Source organism: Paramisgurnus dabryanus, chromosome 19 (assembly GCF_030506205.2).
Source record: "Paramisgurnus dabryanus chromosome 19, PD_genome_1.1, whole genome shotgun sequence".
NCBI classification, from domain to species: Eukaryota; Metazoa; Chordata; class Actinopteri; order Cypriniformes; family Cobitidae; genus Paramisgurnus; species Paramisgurnus dabryanus.
The window spans coordinates 20,643,622-20,663,195 of record NC_133355.1 but is presented as its reverse complement, the minus strand read 5'-3'; the positions used below and the strand labels follow the sequence as shown (position 1 = coordinate 20,663,195).

General features: G+C 36.1%; 1 protein-coding gene across 3 annotated transcripts in view; it reads right to left on the bottom strand.

Annotated features, from left to right (window-relative positions):
- Positions 1–19,574, bottom strand: part of ctnnal1 (catenin (cadherin-associated protein), alpha-like 1) — an 80,075-nt gene that overhangs the window by 21,088 nt on the left and 39,413 nt on the right. For all 3 annotated transcript variants that reach the window (XM_065292474.2, XM_073812787.1, XM_065292483.2), the window contains exons 3-6: positions 7,234–7,421; positions 5,197–5,316; positions 3,369–3,458; positions 1,034–1,204 (exon numbers count right to left, since the gene is read on the bottom strand). In XM_065292474.2, the coding sequence (XP_065148546.1) occupies positions 1,034–1,204; positions 3,369–3,458; positions 5,197–5,316; positions 7,234–7,421 (569 nt within the window). The remainder of the gene's footprint in view (positions 1–1,033; positions 1,205–3,368; positions 3,459–5,196; positions 5,317–7,233; positions 7,422–19,574) is intronic.

Below are 19,574 nucleotides of genomic sequence, written 5' to 3'. Positions count from 1 at the left end.
TTTTGCTACAAAAATACAGGGATTATGAAATCATGCAAGCCCGCATATTTTGGGCACGGGAATCTACAGTTTATTCTGCGAAAGTGCGGCGTATTTGAAAAAACCGTGGCCCCCGCATAAATATGCGGACTATGGCCGTTGAATCGTACGATCGCATAATCATGTTTTTCTGGAGGGACTGACTATAATATGTGTCTCAGGTGTGCCTAAAAAGTGTCTGTAAACTTTCTGCTCAAAACACAAAATACCTCATTTATTTGTTATAGCATGTTCAAAATCCCCTTATTTGGGTGCGAGCAAAAAATATCTGTTTTCTTGTCTGTACCTTTAAATGCAAACGAGGTACTGCTCCTCACTCCCTTACCAACAGACAGTAAGGGCTTTCGGTTAAAAATATAGTATGAGACAATCGTATATTTAGCCGCATTAGCGCTACAATGTGCAAATAAACACATTTAGAAAAGCTTCTGGGTAAAATTAACCAGTCAGTCAGTGGCCGTGGGCGGGGCTTTGTTTGTGTGACGTCACCTTAACAAAAGAATCAAAACAGTATGTCTTATGAGATTCCTTTGGTTTAATGGAGACTAAAAAAGAGAGGTTGGATTTTTTCTTTGTAGAGTTGTTGTGTTCACACACTGTCAACACACATTTATGTCAATTTATTTTACATAATATGTGCCCTTTAAACAGCTGTTTTTAAATCTGACACATGTCAAGTCTAGTACATTTAAAAATCTTAAATTTTATGAAGTTTAATTGCACACAACCCCTTAAGTGTCCTGTTAACAATTTTATAGTGAGTTGTTTGGTTGTAAACTAAACTACACCTGCATTTTTAATGATCCAATAGAGGCTACATTCAAAATAAAATTGAGGTACACACTATTTGTTTAGTGCAAAATTGCAATTAAATGATCTAGAAATGGCACACTGTACAGTATGTGTGGTTTGACTTCTTGTACAGTCAATACTTTCAGTAGAAGAGAAACGTTATCCAGACATTAGTCTGAAAGTCCCTGTGTTACGCCTGCACCTTAAAGTCTTTAATCCCCGCGTAGATGCTGACAGGAGGTGTTTTGGCCTCCCCGCTGCTCCTCGCGTCAGTTACAATCTCGATGACTTGCTCCAGGGCCAGACGCATACGCTGGAAGACGGCCTCTTTGTTCATCCGTGCCGACTCGCAGTCTGGATGTCTCAAACAAGTCTAAGAGCCAAATAGAGCCATACAATAATCTCAAAATGGCAATGGAAAACAACAGATGTAATAGCATGGTACTTTGGAACACCATGCTACTGAATGCTTACTATATTCAAATACTATGATATTTATAGGTGACTTCAAGATGCATGAAAGAATACCACATTGTTATACAACATCTATAGCCCTTTTCACCCACACATTATGGAAAATACACGGGAAATGTGTCAGGGTATAGTCCGGTATCGTTCAATTTTTGGTTCATTCACACAGCCAATGATTTGCAGGAATGTGTGCTTTCGTTCACACAGATACCTTAAATATCCCGAAAAGACACTTGACGTGAAGTCCTGCACTTGGTAATTTTTTTTTCTCCGCAGTGTCTGAAGTGTGCTTATTATCCATTAATTATCTCTCCAGTGCATTTTTGTTTATAAGACAAGACTTTAAAGAAGCACGTGATGCGCCGTTCTAGTATGCTGGTGAATGATCTCAGCTTCAGAGTGGATATTTGACAAGATCCCTTTAGTCCAGTTTGCAGACATTTCTAATTGTGAATGTAAGTGTGCATTTAAAAAAACTTGTTTTGAAGAGCTGAACGTTATATATTGTTGTGATGACACGCGGGCATTTTGTTTATTATAAGCTTATATGAGCGTGTGACGCGCTATACTTTTATGTTGCTGAATGATCTCCGCTTTAGCGCGAAGCGTGACGAGCTGATATCTGCTTCAGTCCAGTTTGCTGTCATTTTAACCCCTCGTTTTAAAGAGCTGAACCATAACTTAATTGTTGTGATGACACATACGTCCTCACTACGACACGCCCCTTATGGCATTGTTTCTGTGTCTCATTCACACTAGGGGCTTTCCGGGTATCTTATTATTTTCCGGAAACAATCCCACAACACATTTGCGGGAGGTGTTTTTGCATTCACCCTGAAGCTTGTTTATGGGTACACTCTAAAAAATAATTCAGGGTATCTGTTGCCACTATTTAATTTAATGCATTGGTGCAAGTTAAAAATCCTAAATAATTAATTTATTGAAAGATTTAAAGTTGCAAACGTTTTTTATTGAGTTGTCCAGACATAATCTTGATAGTTACATCAAGTTAATATGGTGTTATTTTATGCATTTCTAATTAAGATAAAAACATGAGAAGACTTTTAATGATTATTGTTCTGTACTTTTGGTATTTAAAATATTTTCTGTTATGTTGTTGATTTTTAAGAGGTTACCATTGTGCTGAAGAATAGAGCATTTGAGAACAGACTCACCGAGATGGCATTTTGATAAAAATGCTAAAACTGGTTGTCTTCTGCAACCTGAGAAGTGTTGTTAAATAAAAAAGTTTGAATCACTTTAGTAGTTTTGTGTAAATCAGTGTCCCTGATTGAATCAAATTTAGAATGCAACAAAAACTTAACTACTTAAAAACTTAAATATTTTGAATGCATTTAACTTATTATAGTTTGTTGGCCAGAATTAATTCAGAAGTAGTTGTCTTAACTCAAAATAATTGATGCAAACTGTTGCTTTATTTTTTTTGTTGAGTCCAAGCAATATTTTTAGAGTGTATTTTCTGGAACCAAAGTGCTGTGTGAATGAGGTTTATGTCTAATAACTGTACTTCATCACACACAGTTAGTGATCATCAAAAACACTTTGGCCTTTATAGCATATACATGATCCAGCATTTAAATAGTGCCTGCTGTTCATGAAAGAACAGACAATAAACATTTATGTGAGTTGCTTAAATCAAGGTCTTATTTCCTATCAAGATGACATTTTTTATTAACACATACTTTTTCCTTTTATAATAAAACCTAAAAGAAAAAGACACATACAGTGAGAAAAACATCAGGTTTTAAACAAACTCAAAGCAAAATGGGGGCACATTGTACCAAATGCTAAGAAATTCCAAAATTTGTGTGCATTTTTTATAAGTTATATAGTTTTAATACTGTATTAAATAAGAAAAGAATAGAAAATAAAGCCTTTCCATTAGTTATATCTGGACTCCACAGTCTCTGGATCTAAAATAAGAGGTTATTGCCTATACAACAACTTAAAATAATCTTTAAGTGGACCCCGGATGAACATACACTTTAATGATAATAACATCTCTCAGTCAGCAGATGGTACTCTCTTCCACAATCTGCTCTCACCTTAGAGGCCGTGAGGAGCATCATGGTGCATTTCTCCAGAACAGCACGCGCTGCGGCCATTCGAGATCTTTTCTTCTCGTCCTTCAGATCCTGAGTCACAAAAGAAAAGTATGAATGCATAAAGTGCTGTCAATAGTTCGTAACCTTCATCTTGATTTAAAAAGCAAACATATTTGTTTGCAACTAATATTCACACAAAGCAAATCTGTATTGTTCTCGTAAGAGTTTCCAGGAAGTTCTTATGAAAACGCATACCAAAGTGACAATACTGATTTACGTCATACAACCTAAGAAAAAATCCACTACATTTGCTCTACAAGAAAAGTGCACTTGACTTGAATCTTAACCATGTAAAGCAGACTGTCAAGGGATTCTAAGAACATATTCATTTCCAAGGTAGTGTGAAGAATGAATGGTAAATTTGGTCCTTGGAAAAGATAGCGCTGATATAAACGCCTTCCACCGACACTAAGAGAGGCTGAAATATAACTCAATAGAGTCACGTTCACTCGACACACCATGAGACATAAGGGATTTGTGACAGACATACCGAGTATGAGCATGACAAGAGAGAATGTGAGGAACCTGATCTCTCTCACCCTGGCCCGGAGCCACGGCATACAAAAGGAGATGTGATTATCTGTTATTATGTTCTTCTGAATAAAACTGAAAAGATGGAGGTCGCAGATTGGCAGGGAAGCTCTGCAGAAGCAGGAACGTGATGTGTTTGTGAAACATTATCGAACGCATGCAAAAGCTCATGCTTGAAATGAGAGATCCTTTCCTATCATTCATATTCATATTTCTCTACCATCCTCCTAATTATGACTGTGTCCGGGAGTTCTTTGGAAAAGAAACATACAGCCATGTTTTGCTAAAACTGTATGCATTTGGCAGATGTTTTTATTCAAAGTGCATTTAAGCTTTTAATTTTATCCATACATGCATTCCATAGGAATCAAACCCATGGCTTTGTTCCACTAGCTACCCATATAAACCCTTAAAATTGTGTGATTTTCAAGTTTCATTTATGGTCATTGGCTGCACTAAATTCTGGAATGGGTCAAGTTTGGTGATCTTGTTCTAACTGTTTGAAATCAAATGGACCACTAACAAACCAGCTACTGTGTTTCAAACACCATCTTGAGCACATTTAGCTGATTTGGCTGCTGTTTTTCAGCAGGGCATTGATTAAGAAAACAATATTCAGGCATCAAATCAAATGAACAGTATATTCCCATATCATCCATCCATGTGCTGTGTTCTACCGCATTACAACAGCACGCCAATATGAGCCTTAATAAGCGTCACCGAGCTGCAATTATTTCATCCATCTGCTCCGTACTGCAGTCAAGTGTATTTTACCCTAAAGGTTTTTATCAGTGGGGTTTGAGAGCGAAGTGATTGAAACTGAAGTGTGCGGTACTATTGGGTTCTTGTAACCAAAATCCCATTTCTTCCCTCATGATGAGTTGTGTAAATTCACACATCTGCAGTAAATAGTGTCCCGATACCACTAGTTCAGAATCAGCCCTAAAATCTTGGTGGTCTCGAACCAGCAAAGAGAGCAAACCCATGACATCAGTGGGCGGAGCTTCCACTACAGACCGCAGCAATATAATAATATAACGCTGAGAGAGATTCTGGTCATTGGTGATGTAGTGCATTTAGTTCATTTTGGTGGAAACGCAAGCTGGTTCTGAGGTCTGGCAGACTGTTCGCCCCAGGTTCGGTGCCAACACATAGTCCCGGTGTAAAAGGGGTCTCAGTGTTTTGATTAAAGTGGATAGGGGTTGGTATATGTTCTAATGTGTGTTAGGCTGCTTACATTCTGTCTGTCTCCTGTGAGATGGGCGAACTCCACCATCTCGTTTCCGAATTGGCTGAAGATTTGGACAAATTCCTGAAAAGTGCTGACTCTCTCCAGCTGCTCCAGAGTAACCAGCACCTGCACAATCATATAAAAGCACATATTTAGCACTAATAGTACAGCCTTAAGAAAAATCAAATGCTCAGAAGTTGATCTTTAATAGCTCAGGTGGTTTACTGGAGTCTATTTAAATCTTGACTCTTCTGTAGTTACATTGTGTACTAATGCTGCGTTCACACCAGCCGTGGTAGAGGCGTCAATCACGAGTGATTTCAATGTTTCAAGTCAATGTAAAAATGCGTTGACACTCGTCTGGAGGTCTCGCGGCGTGAATGAGGCATTTAGTGTGGCGCGGTAGATGCGATTCGCCTCAATGACGCGAATTGAACTTTGGCGGAAAACGCGCCGTGTTAACCAATCAGGTTATGTAGTAGTGACGTGATTACAGGAAGTGAGCAGAGTCTCAGAAGACCCTCCCATGACGCGAATTTTCACGTGAATTTCTCAATGACTAGAATTTCACGGGTGGCTTTCAAGCACTAATGAAGTGTGTGCACTTCAAATGTTCTAGCATCCAACTATGTGCGGTAGACGCGAATTTGACACCTTAAACGCGTCTAATTTGAACCCACAGTAAGACTGACGGAAAATTAAAAGTTGCGATTTTTTAGGCCGATATGGCTAGGGACTATACTATCATTCCGGCGTAATAATCATGGACTTTTCTGCCGTACCATGGCTGCAGGAGGCACAAGATATTACGCAGCGCCCGAAAATCGACCAAAAAAGGGGACTATTATCGGGCGCTGCGTAATATCATTGCACCTGCTGCAGCTATGGTACGGCAGCAAAATCCTTGATTATTACCAGAACGAGAGTATAGTTCCTAGCCATATCTTACTGAGTAACTTACTTAACACTGCCAATCGTAGCACGCAGCACTTTTCAGAGCAAATGGACTTCGACGTGTTTCAGAAAGGCAGGGCATAGTGGTGCCAGAATAATGCACAGTATATGGTAAATAATGTCTTTTTTTTAAAACCACATAGACCCTAAAAGACCTTCTTGAAAAGGTAAAGACCTTAGTTAAGTGCCATAAAGCACCAAACAATCACATTTTCCATGTTTCATATACCTTACTTAAACCTTTCAGTATTGAGCACCCATACATAACTTTCCAGTAAGAAGCAATTTGTCTGTTTGTTGTCATGTTGTTATGCATGCAGCACAGATTTAGTTCTGCACTGAATAACAAATCAAAGAGTTTACAAGTTAACAACTTTTATGAATATTTATAAATCGATCTCATTAGTTACCAAATGACAGTGTTATGAACATGTTATTTATGAATACAAATGAAGTGTTGCACCCTTACACTGTAGCTCATAGTAAGTTGAAATGCAGAGTAAGTTCAAATGAGTGTTAAAAGAGCAGGTTCTAGTAAGCCTCAAGTAAAAAATGGAACAGAAAGCCTCCAAGGAAGCAGTCTGAGATGCTTGCGTTGCAGAAAATTGATAAGAGGAGCCTGTGTTTGAGTTTGGCTAGCTAGCAGTGGGCGTTATCAGGCACAGTCAGAGACTAATTTAATTGTGTTTCTCTTTAATGGAGAGCTGCTCTGCTGCCAGGCTGTCTAAACATCACTAACTGAACATGATTGGCTTCAGATCTGACTGTACAGTCACACACACACACACACACACACACACACACACACACACACACAGATACAGCCCACTCATCTCTCCAACATGGAAGTTAAGACCTTCCTACTTTGTCCTGTACTCTCTTCTGTTATCTCCAAAGCAGCAGGACTGCAAATATCTCTGACGCCTTGCAGTGATAACATAGCAAGGACTGGCCTGTGTCTATGTGTGTATATCTGTGTATTAGAAAGTGTATTACACTTATTGTGAAGTCTTTGTGAAGTGTCATATCAAGTGCTTGTATGGGTCACCGGATGCCGTATTTAAAACACTGCAAAAAAACGGCACGTACTTTGTTGCGTGAGCTTATGATCTGTTTGATGACAATGCAATCCGCCAGCACCAGGACTTTGGTAACAGAGGAGAGCAGCATGCGGGCAGCCTTCACCATGCCGGCCCTGTCACTGAATAGGGTGTTGCGTCCATCACCGTCACACGGCTCCGGACCGGACACATCCGTCAGCTGAGCTATGGCAGTGCCTGCAAAAGAGAAACTCGGTGTTTGAGAAGTGTACACATACACACATTCACCACGTTTGCCAAGTATCAATAAATATAGAAAGAAGCAGTGAGGTATTTTGATATAGATCTGGCAGTCAATCAAAACACAAATAGCCGCAGAGCCATGTGAGAATAATCACACAGTGTGCCTATATCCGCATAGCAAGTTCAGCAAGAAACTGGCATCCACCCAAAACAACTTAGTATTGTGTCCAAAAGTTTTGCATTGGAAAGTTACACTTATTTATCACAAACTAATCCAAACCTTTATCCAAATATCTTCTTAAAGAAAAGTTATAGCAAGGCGTTCCTCGCGCATAAACACTGCGCATAACGTTCACTGCCCATAGAAACTTGTTCAAAAAAGGGCGTGATCGGCTCCTATGTCCCTTACTTGTTGCCTTCACAATAGAGTTTGGAAGGTTGCCCCTTGGTTGGACCACTTACAGTAAGTTAGCAAAAGACGTGAAATCCAATGTCTTCAGTGCCACAGGCAGTAGAGTTTATGGTATGGGAACTAACTTTGGATGCGATGTCGCTGGTTCGTATCCGCCTTTTGCCAACCTTGCTCTTATATAAAGTGCCTAACAAGTGTTTATTAAGAATAAAATTATTTATTTGGTAGGGTTAGGGGTCGGTGTATGGAGCGCTTTAATTCTCTCAATAATGTAGCATCCATTAAATTACTTTTATAAATATATAATCATTTACACTCTACCTTAACTATTGCAATCTGTTAATCTACTAAAATACGTAAATGCAAATAGTATCTGAAGCAAACTAGATTGAAGCAGTTATCAGGAAATAATAAATGAGACGCATAAACAATGACACGCATGCCGTTGTGATTCATGGCAAAATGAAGTTGGTTCAACTCTTAAAATGAGGGATTTACAACATTCACGACGAGAAATGTCAGAAAACTGGACTGAAGCAGATATCAGGTAAGTTAGCTCATCACTTACTGCGTTGAGACGGAGATCATTCAGCAGCATAAAAGAATATCGCGTCACGTGCTCATTTGAGCTATAATAAACAAAAATACCCGCGCGTCATCCCAACAATACAAGATATATTGTGTGATAAAAGATAAAAACGTCTCATTCTAAGGTAGTAAAACAATACAGTTCTTTATTTAAGGTCTTTATACACCACTGATAATATAGTTATGTATATTATATTGCATTACTGTCAAGAAATCCTTCTAGAAGATACACATTGCACCTTTAAATAAAACTTATTTTCACCTACTATAAATAGCATACAGCTAAGAAAAAGCTGATATTGTCACTTAGTGTAAATAAAAAAAATCTCTCTCCTCTCTCAAAAACATTTACAGATCCACCAACACTGTTTTTATAAAACTGACATAGTCAATAAATTCATTATAAGCAACACATCAGAGTACATTAAGGCTTTGTTTACACTGCACCCAAATCCGATTTGGTTTTCAAATACGATCTGTAGGACTGACTGCCCGCACCGTCGCATTGCAACTAATGAAATCTGATTAGTTTTGTTCAGACAGGGTAGGAAATGGCCAGTGTATCTGTTGCTATAGTAATAATGCGTCAGAACACTGGTGAGAGTCTTCAGTCAACAACTGAGAGTAGCTGTCAGTGTGAAAACTGAGGAGATACATATAGCGTGGGCATACATGCTGATTTGTTCACTAAAGTCACTACATAATGGATGTCATCAAATTCTGTAAGCAAGAAGTAAACATAATCAAAACCTTATAAAGGCCTGTTATATTTGGATTGTGTGCTGACCATTTAGACTGAAACCTTACACCACATTTCATGTTTTTGGCTGTTCAGGCTACAAAAGAAATAGATTTAGTCAAATTTCATTTTCAATCTGAACAAAGCTTAAGGCATTTAAGGAAAACACCACCGTTTTTCAATATTTTACTATATTTTTACCTCAACTTTTATGAATTAAAACATACCTATCTTTTTTCAATGCGTGCCCTTAATCTTTGTACAGCACTTTGTGAATGTATTAGCATTTACAGATGTGGCCTTTAAAAATGCGCGTTTCTGAGAGCAGAATGCCGCGGAGACTTCCGAAATTCTGCGAGATCCCGCAGAAGGGGAGTTCGGTGGGGGACGCAGGAAATATAAAAACCTGTAGAGGGCAGGCGTGTTTCATGTAGGCCATACTGACGACAATGTGTGTGCTCGACTTCATGCTTAGCGTATACTGTATGATATTGAAGTAACATGACACGGATTATCAATGTTTAGGCGATAGACTTTGATGTCATACAAATGCATGCTTTTTGGCAAACATTTTGTTGGCGAAGTTTTCTTTTGCCAGTTACATAAACAGTCACATATTCTTCATAAAAATCGGACTCAAACGCGCATCATTTGTCTTATTTTTTCCGTGTACTTACAGTAGAAGAGACGTGATGTATGATAATCGAGTCTAATAACAAAATAATTCGCGAAGACCTTTGAAGAGACCGAGCGCATTTACGCAATATCATTAACTAGTTTATCTAATTTTACATTTAGTTCATTTTTGCATCTGAACGTTTTAATAGCTTTAACATGTACGGTGCGCTTTTCTGCATTACTGAACAGTAGGCTACTTTTTATATTATCATGTTTCCCTTTACACATTATGAAACACGATAAAAAGTATGCATTGGTGTTTAATACATTTCACTGAGAATTTGTATAATATGTTATACTTTTGTACTAAGGAAATAAAATCATATTGTGAGTGTAAATATTCATAAATTGGAGGAGTTTCTGAGGTGTTTGTCATCGGCAAAATGTGCAGTTTCTTTGTTGCTGATTAAAAACCGTTGGCTATGTGATTGTTTAAAATTGACATTTTTTCTACTTATTATTAATTTATTTTTTGCCTACATTTACTCAAATAATATCAATGTGAAAATATAAGTAATTCATACTTCAAGTTAGGCGTAAAACTTACACATTTTTGATGTCAAATAGAAATAATAATAATTTGAAATATGCAATTATTACAGTTTAAAAAACTTAAATATATTACTCTGACCTTTTTAAATATATTGACTAAAATAATCTGTAAATGTAATACTTATATTATTAAGGCGTATACATCAAATAATATATGTACATTTTACACAAAATATCTGTTCTATTTTAAGTAATTTATTTTCCAACTAAAAAAATCGCATAACTGCATTAAGAGATTTTATTAAGTTACTTTAATAATTTATTTTAGAGATATTTACAAAGCCACTGAATCATTTTTAACAGTGTGTACATTATGACCTTACGGTAGACTATTATTAAATGCATATAAATAAAAATATGTAAAACTAAATAAAAAATATATCATACACGGACTGTATGTAAGCATACGTTTTCTTGTTCGGTGCACGTGGGTTTAAATGCCGTTTTTCTAAAGAAGAATTTTAAAACTTTATTGGTGGTAGTTGAGAAGAATTCCTTTTTCCATTTCTAAATCATTTTGAGCGCAATATAAATATATCATATTTTTATTCTTATTATATAAGAATATGCAATTTTTACAACATTTTTAACATATGGAAAATATACGTTATGTTGTGTGAATTTCCTAATTACAAGCTTTTGATGAAATTGCACCAAAACTAAACGTGCATAAAAACATAAAAAAGCAATTTAAATAAGCGAAAAATCTTTTTTATGAGCTCAAAATGTTGAATATAATGTGCTATTGCTGAAAATTGCCCATCTCTAAAGGAGAATATTCATCTTTAAAGTTGAAGAAACAAAAAAGTACTGACAAGCATTCTCAAATATAGCCTATATATTCTGCAAGCACTCAGTTGAGAACAATTCCATTTTCCATTTCTAAATCATTTTGAGCGCAATATAAATGTATCATATTGTTATTCTTATTATATAAGAATACGCAATTTTTACAACATTTTTAAGATATATAAAATATACGTTAAGCGTGTTGTGTGTATTTCCTAATTATAAGCTTTTGATGAAATTGCACCAAAACTAAACGTGCATAAAAACATAAAAAAAATCATTTAAATAAGCGAAAAATCTTTTTTATGAGCTCAAAATGTTGAATATAATGTGCTATTGCTGAAAATTGCCCATCTCTAAAGAAGAATATTCATCTTTAAAGTTAAAGAAACAAAAAAGTACTGATAAGCATTCTCAAATATGTACACAGCAAAATCACCAGTGTTAAATTTTCAGGGATGGTGTTAAAAACACAGTGTTGATGCTGTTTTAACACTATCTGGTAATAAAATAACACTGCCATTGCTAGGCCAGTGTTATATTCACGACAGTGTCAGTGTTAAACAAGGGTGTTATCAGATTTCACTCTGAGCGGTGTAAATCAAGCCACGCCTCCACTAAACATTTCCTGTCAGGGATTTTACCGCCATTTTCTTTCACAGGAGAACTGAAGAGATCAGGTAAATCAGTCTCATAATATTCACATGGTTTAGCTAAATTAAACTGTTATTTCTCTGTCTGACTCTACGCAGCCATATGCCAAAAAACCTAAATAAGATATTTTTCCCATTTTATTTCCCCTTTGTTCGTTATTTGGTTCAGTTTAATCAGAGCTACCTTGTGTTACGTTGTTCCCTTGTTAGTTTAGTATAAAGTTAAACTGCTAGCTAAAAGTTTAAAACCAAGAAGGATAATATTAACAGAAAGAATTGAACCATGATAAAACGCGACATGCACTACAAATTGAAGGTATGAAATTAAGTTAAATGAAAGCTCGTTTATTCACCATATGATGCTCGTTATAAAGTAATCATATAGACTAGATACCGTGAGTTAACGAGGTCGTTTACATGCACGTGAGTGCACGGATATCGGTTAATTATTCAAATTACTGAAAAACACGGAGAAAACCGCAACCGCATCGTCATGTGTTTTTCTAAGATGTATGCAAACAGGGGAAATATCGCCAAACCAACAATTCATTTGACCAAAACCTCACAATATATCATCATTTGTATGCACAGATTGGATGCATTGTGTGTTGTAAGCTTTTCGTGGCGCTAGATGTCAGACAGATGCAAATGGCAAATACATACGAAAGTGTAAAACGTGTATGGCGAACATTAGTTTTTTTCTGTCATTATAGATGCTAGTTTGGTGAAGTTCACACTGAGTGCTTCAAATCATTCAGAAGAGATGCTGTTTTAGGGCAGTTTATTAAAGAAGACCTGACATGGATGACTTCCAATGAGAAACGACTGCTAATACTTATGTAAATTCATTACAGAAGGTAAGTTTATATATTTATACATATAAATCATTTTATTTGACATAACTGAACAGTTAACCAATCTTTTTAGTATATGTAGTTTTTTTTTACATATTATTAATATTATTAATCTGGAAAGAAACTCACATGACCTGCTGCCAACTTTAATAAAAATATATTATCTTCTCATACATCGTTTTGCTATTGATGTCATATTAAATAGCAATCAAATTGATTACTATTTTGAAAATGTATAAATGAAGATTCATATTGTCTTGAGTGTTGTTTTTAATATAAAAAGAATGTTGAGTTTTCAGAGTCTTTATTGTCATTTTTGTGATAGGACCCTACCAGACTATATTTGAATACGGCATACCCATGAATTCTGGAACTGTTATTCCTTAACCCAGTTTGGAGGATAAGAGCTTACCAACTAGTTATGTGAGTACACACAGTACATTTGTACTGTACACTGTCTCTAACATGATTTATTATACTGAGATGATTTTGATTCAAATAACGGTTAAAACTGCACCCTTTTTGGTATTTTCTTGACTCTTTTTGTCTTTGAAAATCTGCAGAAATATGCTGAGGTGATGTATTGCAAAATAGCCAACATACAACAATATGGATGACCCTCTGTCTGGTCAACAGGAGTTTAAATATGGTAAGTGTACATGGGTTTGCTACTTTTACGGTTTTAAAGTTTAACTGTATACTCATGGTGTTTAAATTCTGTTTTGCTAGGACGGGACAGTGATGTGGTAGCTCTTCCCTGGCTCATTCACCTCTTGCCTTTCATTTGTGAAAGGAAGAAAGAAGAAAGAGGGTCAATGTGCAACTGAAGCTACTGATTGTGCTATGTAAGTTTTTTTAGTATTTTGTTCTAGTTATTTATTCAGCAGTTAGTTTGCTTGCATTGTTCACCCCATGTAAATGCATACAAGTTCATAAATACACATCAAATACATTCATCAAATACACTCTTTTAAAACACTTAGGTGATGAGCATCAATCCATGCTTTGAGGTGGATGAATCAGCACAGCCATGCCTGCACTGCGTTGGGAACAGAAGTTGCATCCAGAATTTTTGCATCATTCTGGACCAAAAAGCCATTCCCTCCATGATGAAGACCACTGATGCAGCCTTCCACTACATCATGAGTAAAACAACTACGGGAACTAAATACCAGGTTGGAACGTATTTAAGAAAAATGAAACGTCTTTTGAATTGAAATGTCTGTTTTGTTATGGAAAAATCTTTAGTATTGTGAAGGATAGGCATTTCTGCCTGGCAGTAAGGTAATTGCAGTGTATTTTAATGTTCAAGTTTTGAGTAGGGTGGTTAATTTTTTTTAACTCATTTGATTTATTAAAGACCTTATAAGTGGTTTTCATGTCACTGCGCTGTGGTATAAGATAACTTTCATTATTCCATACTGTATTCTGTTTCTAATTGTAGCTGAGGTATTTAAATAAGCAGTGTTAAATGCAAAGTGTTGTGTGTATCAATGTAAATATTAAATGTGATGTACTTTAATAAAAAGAGGTTTTGCAATATTTCTTGTCATTTGTCTTTTATAAAACAACCCATTAGCAACAAAAGTGGCTATTAATCAGTTTTTTAACACTTAACATTGTTGAATTCACATTACACCGGTGTTGACCTTAAATTAGGAGTGTTAATTTTTAACACTGTATTTCTGTGCCAACACCAGTGTAGTGTGGAAACAACAATGAATAGTGTTGAACAAAGTGTAAAATTTAACAATATTGAGTGTTAAATTAACATATAATGAGTGTTGTTAAATTAACACTACACTTTTGACTAAATTAACACAGTGTAGTGTGGACACATATACACACTTTTCCAGTGTTAAATTTGACACCCTGGGTGTTATTTTAACACCAGTGATTTTGCTGTGTATATTCTGCAAGCACTCATTTATCCATAATGATGTAATTTATTTTTTAATAACATATTGTCGCTGTCGGGCAAAGATACTCTCTGGACACCAAGACCATGTCTATGGGTTCAAGAATAACAAAATATTGGCCATTTGAAACTCGAAAGTCATCACTTTATTTTGTCCCATTGTTTTCCATTTTGCGGGTGATAAAACTCCTGTGCACGTCGTTCAAATTCATTGAAATTTTGTTCACTTGTAGTTTAGCAAGTATGTATAATACAATTTCAATAATGTTTTTACACTGCACATCGTCTGAGGAAATCCGAAGTTGCGTCGAGGGGAACCAAGCTGACAGCCGCGACAGCAGAGATTGTCACGTAGTACCTACAAAAGGGTACCTGCAGCGATATCATTCTGGCTTGGTGGGATGTCAGCCAGCGAGAGTCATCTGATTCTGACCTTGTTCTTTTACTCCTCAGAGTCTAAAACCAGGAGGGCATATTAAGTATTCATTGTATTTTCATTTTAACAGAGCAGCTATGGTTGCGCGTTTCACACACCTCTCCAAACCACGTTGTTAACACTATGCTTGTTCGACTTCATGCGGCGCCACAAGAACCGACAGCCGGATGACGTCAGAGTACCGCGAAAATGATTCAAGAAATCATATTTCACCTCGCTCTCGCGATACTGTGACGTCTTCCGGCTGTCGATTCTCGGGGCGCCGCATGAAGTCGAACAAGCCTATTGACAGCAGCAAAAGCTACGCATGCGCTTTTAACTTGTAAAACTCAAAGGTGTATGGGTAATGTAGTCTCTGCTCTCGGTGGGACGAATTAGGTAGCTTGCATTGTGAAGGGCGCTTTGAAAAGCGGCAGCGCAGCCAAAGGATTAAATTAAGCCTCTGATTTAAACAGATGTGCAAATGAGCGTTCTGGTACGCTAGAAGTACGTTCTGGGCCCAGGGAGAGGTGGTGGTACGCAAGAGCTATATTTGGAAGTGGCGGTACTGAGTACTGGCGCCTACCGGCCCACATTAAAGCACTGGCGGTAGCAAAGGTAGACGGCCCTTTGAAAAGCAAAAGAAAGCTGATAAAAATGAGAAACCCACACTGAAATAAATTGGAGTAGGATTTAGGCTACTTAACAAAATCTAAACATTTTTCACTCAGAAAAGGCTAGTAAATATAAACAAAATTATCAGCAGCTTTAACTTTATTACTTTTTTAATTTTAATTCACTCTTTGTTTCAGCGATGTTTATAAATATACTATATTTTTGCATTTTGATTACAAACTGTTCTACACTGAAAAGAAACTAATGTAATCTTCATGATTTAATCACGTAAAACACAAGTCTAAACACAAGCACCACTTTTCTGAATGATGATAATCACAAACATCCCAGAGTTTGTAAACCAATTGTTTGTAAACATATTTAATGCTAACTACTTAAAAATTCAGAAAATATTTTTTACAGTGTATAAATAAAAAGACATGAAGGAAGTTAATTCCAAAATGTAATTAATTGTACATGGTTTAGCTGCTTGTTTTAGCAGCTACCAGTGACACAGAGTCAAGAAATTAAAAACCACCCACCCCTAGGTCTGCCAATTCTTTGCCAACCCCCAATGCTAATCGATCACCTCATCATCAGGGAATCAAAAGAAAACCGGTTTATCCAGTTTTCACCAGCGCGTTGGGTTTTAATTTCAACCCTTGCAGTTTCTTTGTTAAAATGCTATTTAAGCAAATAGGCCTAATACATACGCTGTATGTTATTTTAAATGAATGTTTATAACTTATAAAATTAAGTGGATATCAGGTAACTTAATTTGACATATGTTGATATAACCTAGGCTCTTTTTGTTATGAAACATGTTCAATGGTTACAGTGCCTCATGGTGGGGTTGAACCCCTGGTTCAGTTTACCCATCTGGTTCACTTTGCCCCACAGCCACCGTTTTGGAAAACTGCACTGCCTAGCTTAGTAATTCAGGCTAATCTTTAGCTAAATCATTCACATGGTTTTATACATTAGCCTATCACCAATATGTATGGTATAAATATTTAGACCTGGATAAATCTACTTTGACATAACAGCCATTATACCTGGTATGTATACATTTTACTTTGATAGGATAAAAACTGTTTTTTTTTTTTTTAAATCATACTTTAATCATAACTCTTTAATTTGTCCTTCTCTTTAACATAGCCAAATATAAATTATGGTTGCTACCTGTATTTGTGGTCACACGGCTACAAATCTGTATGGTTGCCTAGATAAAGGGGGTGGGTCAACTTACCCACTGGCTCACTTTGCCCCACTCTCCCCTACTTGGTATTGAGAAACGGGCATTGTTTATCGAAGCCGGAGCGCGAGCTACAAACTACAGAGCGAGTGCGCGGGTGCACAATGGTGAAAGAGCAACACACGATGTAAATAACTAAACCAGTGCTCGCAGTACAGACACTTTATATTTTAGCGTACTGCGTACCTTCACTTTCTTTTGCGTGCCACCACTTCTCATGTTGCTGGTACTTTGCCTTAAAGAGTCAAAGGGCGTTTCTATGTGGCGCTGCGCAGACAGTTCGGCAACTAAGACATCAAAGTACCGCGAGAGCAAGTCGAAATGTTACAAATGGTCCGACTTTACCTTTGCTCTCGCGGTACTCTGATGTCATACGCCGACCAGTCAGCGCCGCACCATTTAAAGTCGAACACACAAAGCGTCAAGGCAGGGCCGCTGGAAGTCATTTTGAACAGGGGGTGCTGTGAATTTTTTTAACCAAAAAACCTATGAGCCTATAGGCCTATTTAAAATACATTTTAAAAATAAATACATTGAGATTTACTACTTTATTGTCATATACACTTCAGGGCACACAGCCAGGGTCTGAAACACAGACATCATCAGTTCTCAGATGAATATGCGCTATTAATCAGAAGCAAAAATACTTATCCCAGGGGGAATTACTTTCGTTACAATTTACATACAACATATAATATTATAACAACATATAATATTAATTAAACTTCACAGTTTTCAATGTCCATGCGGACGAACATATTTTACTTTCGTTTTTAAGTTAAGATCACACGTCGATTAACAGATGTAAAATATTCTTACATTAACATACCTAGTATATTTTTATATAGATCTTTTTTTACTAAATAGTCCTATTACTGTCTTTTTTAAACATATAAATAATTCATAATTTGAACAAAAATAATAATGGGTTTAGTTCTGATATTGTATACTTTTAATAAGAAAAACATGGTGTATAATTACATTTTTAGAATAGGCTTTATATAAGGTTTGTACTGTAAAAATACTTTATTTGTTACAAACAAAAGATAAAGAATTTACAAACGTGTGGAGAGCCATTTCAGCACTTGGACAGCGAAATGTTTTTTTTAAAAGCATTACTTAAAATGTTTTCTCATCTCACCATATCTACAGGTGCAGAGTCATTATATACAATAAATCCGTTGGGTAGCATTTAAAAAAAAACATTTAAAAGTAGATGCATTTGTTTAAAGCAAAGCATTTATTTACTTAGCTACAGATGAAGCAGCTCTTTGCGCCTTCTAACGTCTCATAATTGGTCATCATTTATGTCCAAGAGACTCAATAATAATCTGTTACATTTTAATCCTTTAATTTTTCATATTAAAAAGCGTTTTTGTGCTGCTGCGCATCCATGTAATAAACAAACCCGCTTTGTCATTCCGTTAATACGCATATTATCAACGCGCTCTTTACTCGAACAGAAAAAACTCGCCTCGCGAATTGCGCCGGTTGTATAGAGATTCCAAAGTCTCTCATGAGCTAGAGGACAAATATCCAGGGAGTTCAGTATTTCTGTGTGGGCATGCATCAGGGAAAGGTGTGTGAGTCTTTTCTGGGTCATGGTGCTGCATACCAATGTCTTCAAAAGATGCAAGGCGGAGAAAGTGCGCTCGGATGAGGCCACGGATAGGCACAGTAATGAAATTAAAATCCAAAATACACGTAATAACCTACGTGTGTCAAAAATAATTTCCTAAAATATTCATAAGTAATATATCAATTGTGCAAAATATTTTAACCTAAAAAAAATATATTTCTCGCCTTCCCGCGACCATGCGTCAAGGTCTGGAGGAAAATGATACCTGCCCGGATCCCACGCACGCATCTGCAGTTATATAGCTACATTTTACAAAACCAGTATTCATTAGATTTTAAGAACTTTTTTGCCACTTTTAAAACTGTAAAACTAAATAAAAAAGATATCATATGCCGAATAAGCATGTAAGCATATGTTTTCTTGTTCGCTCCACGCAACACGGGTTTAAACGCCGTTTTTTTTCTAAAGAATAATGTTTACACTTTATTGGTGGTGGTTGAGAATAATTTATATTGCTTGCAGAATAATGTATATTGCATTTTAGCGCAATATAAATGTATCATATTGTTATTCTTAAATTAAAGAATACTAATATATTTTTTACAACATTTTTAACTTTAAAACATACATATAAAGATGCTTTGTACAATAGCTTTGCTTCTGACAACAATTTTCTGTAATAAATCAGTAAATTAATCACAAAATGTGTTGAAAGTGGCGAATAAAATGCTTGTCAATTCAAACAAAGGTGTATAAAACCGCTTTAATTAACAATAACTAAACTGTGCTCTTTTGCATACCTCTACTTTTCTCATGTCTTTCTTTATACCACCTTTATCTTTTTAAAATCTTGCCACTTTTAGAAATAATTTGTTTGCATTTTTTGTATACTGCACACTTTATTTGCATCAACTATACCCATAATAACATTTTCTACGTTTTTCTTTCAATAAGGAAATCTGTTTATTGTTATGAATAACGGCTGAAAGGATAAAAAAAAATCATAACACTGACTGCCTATATGCGCAAGAAAGGTATTATTAAAGTTTTAAATATGTAAAACTAAATAAAGATATCATATGCCCACTGTACAGTATGTA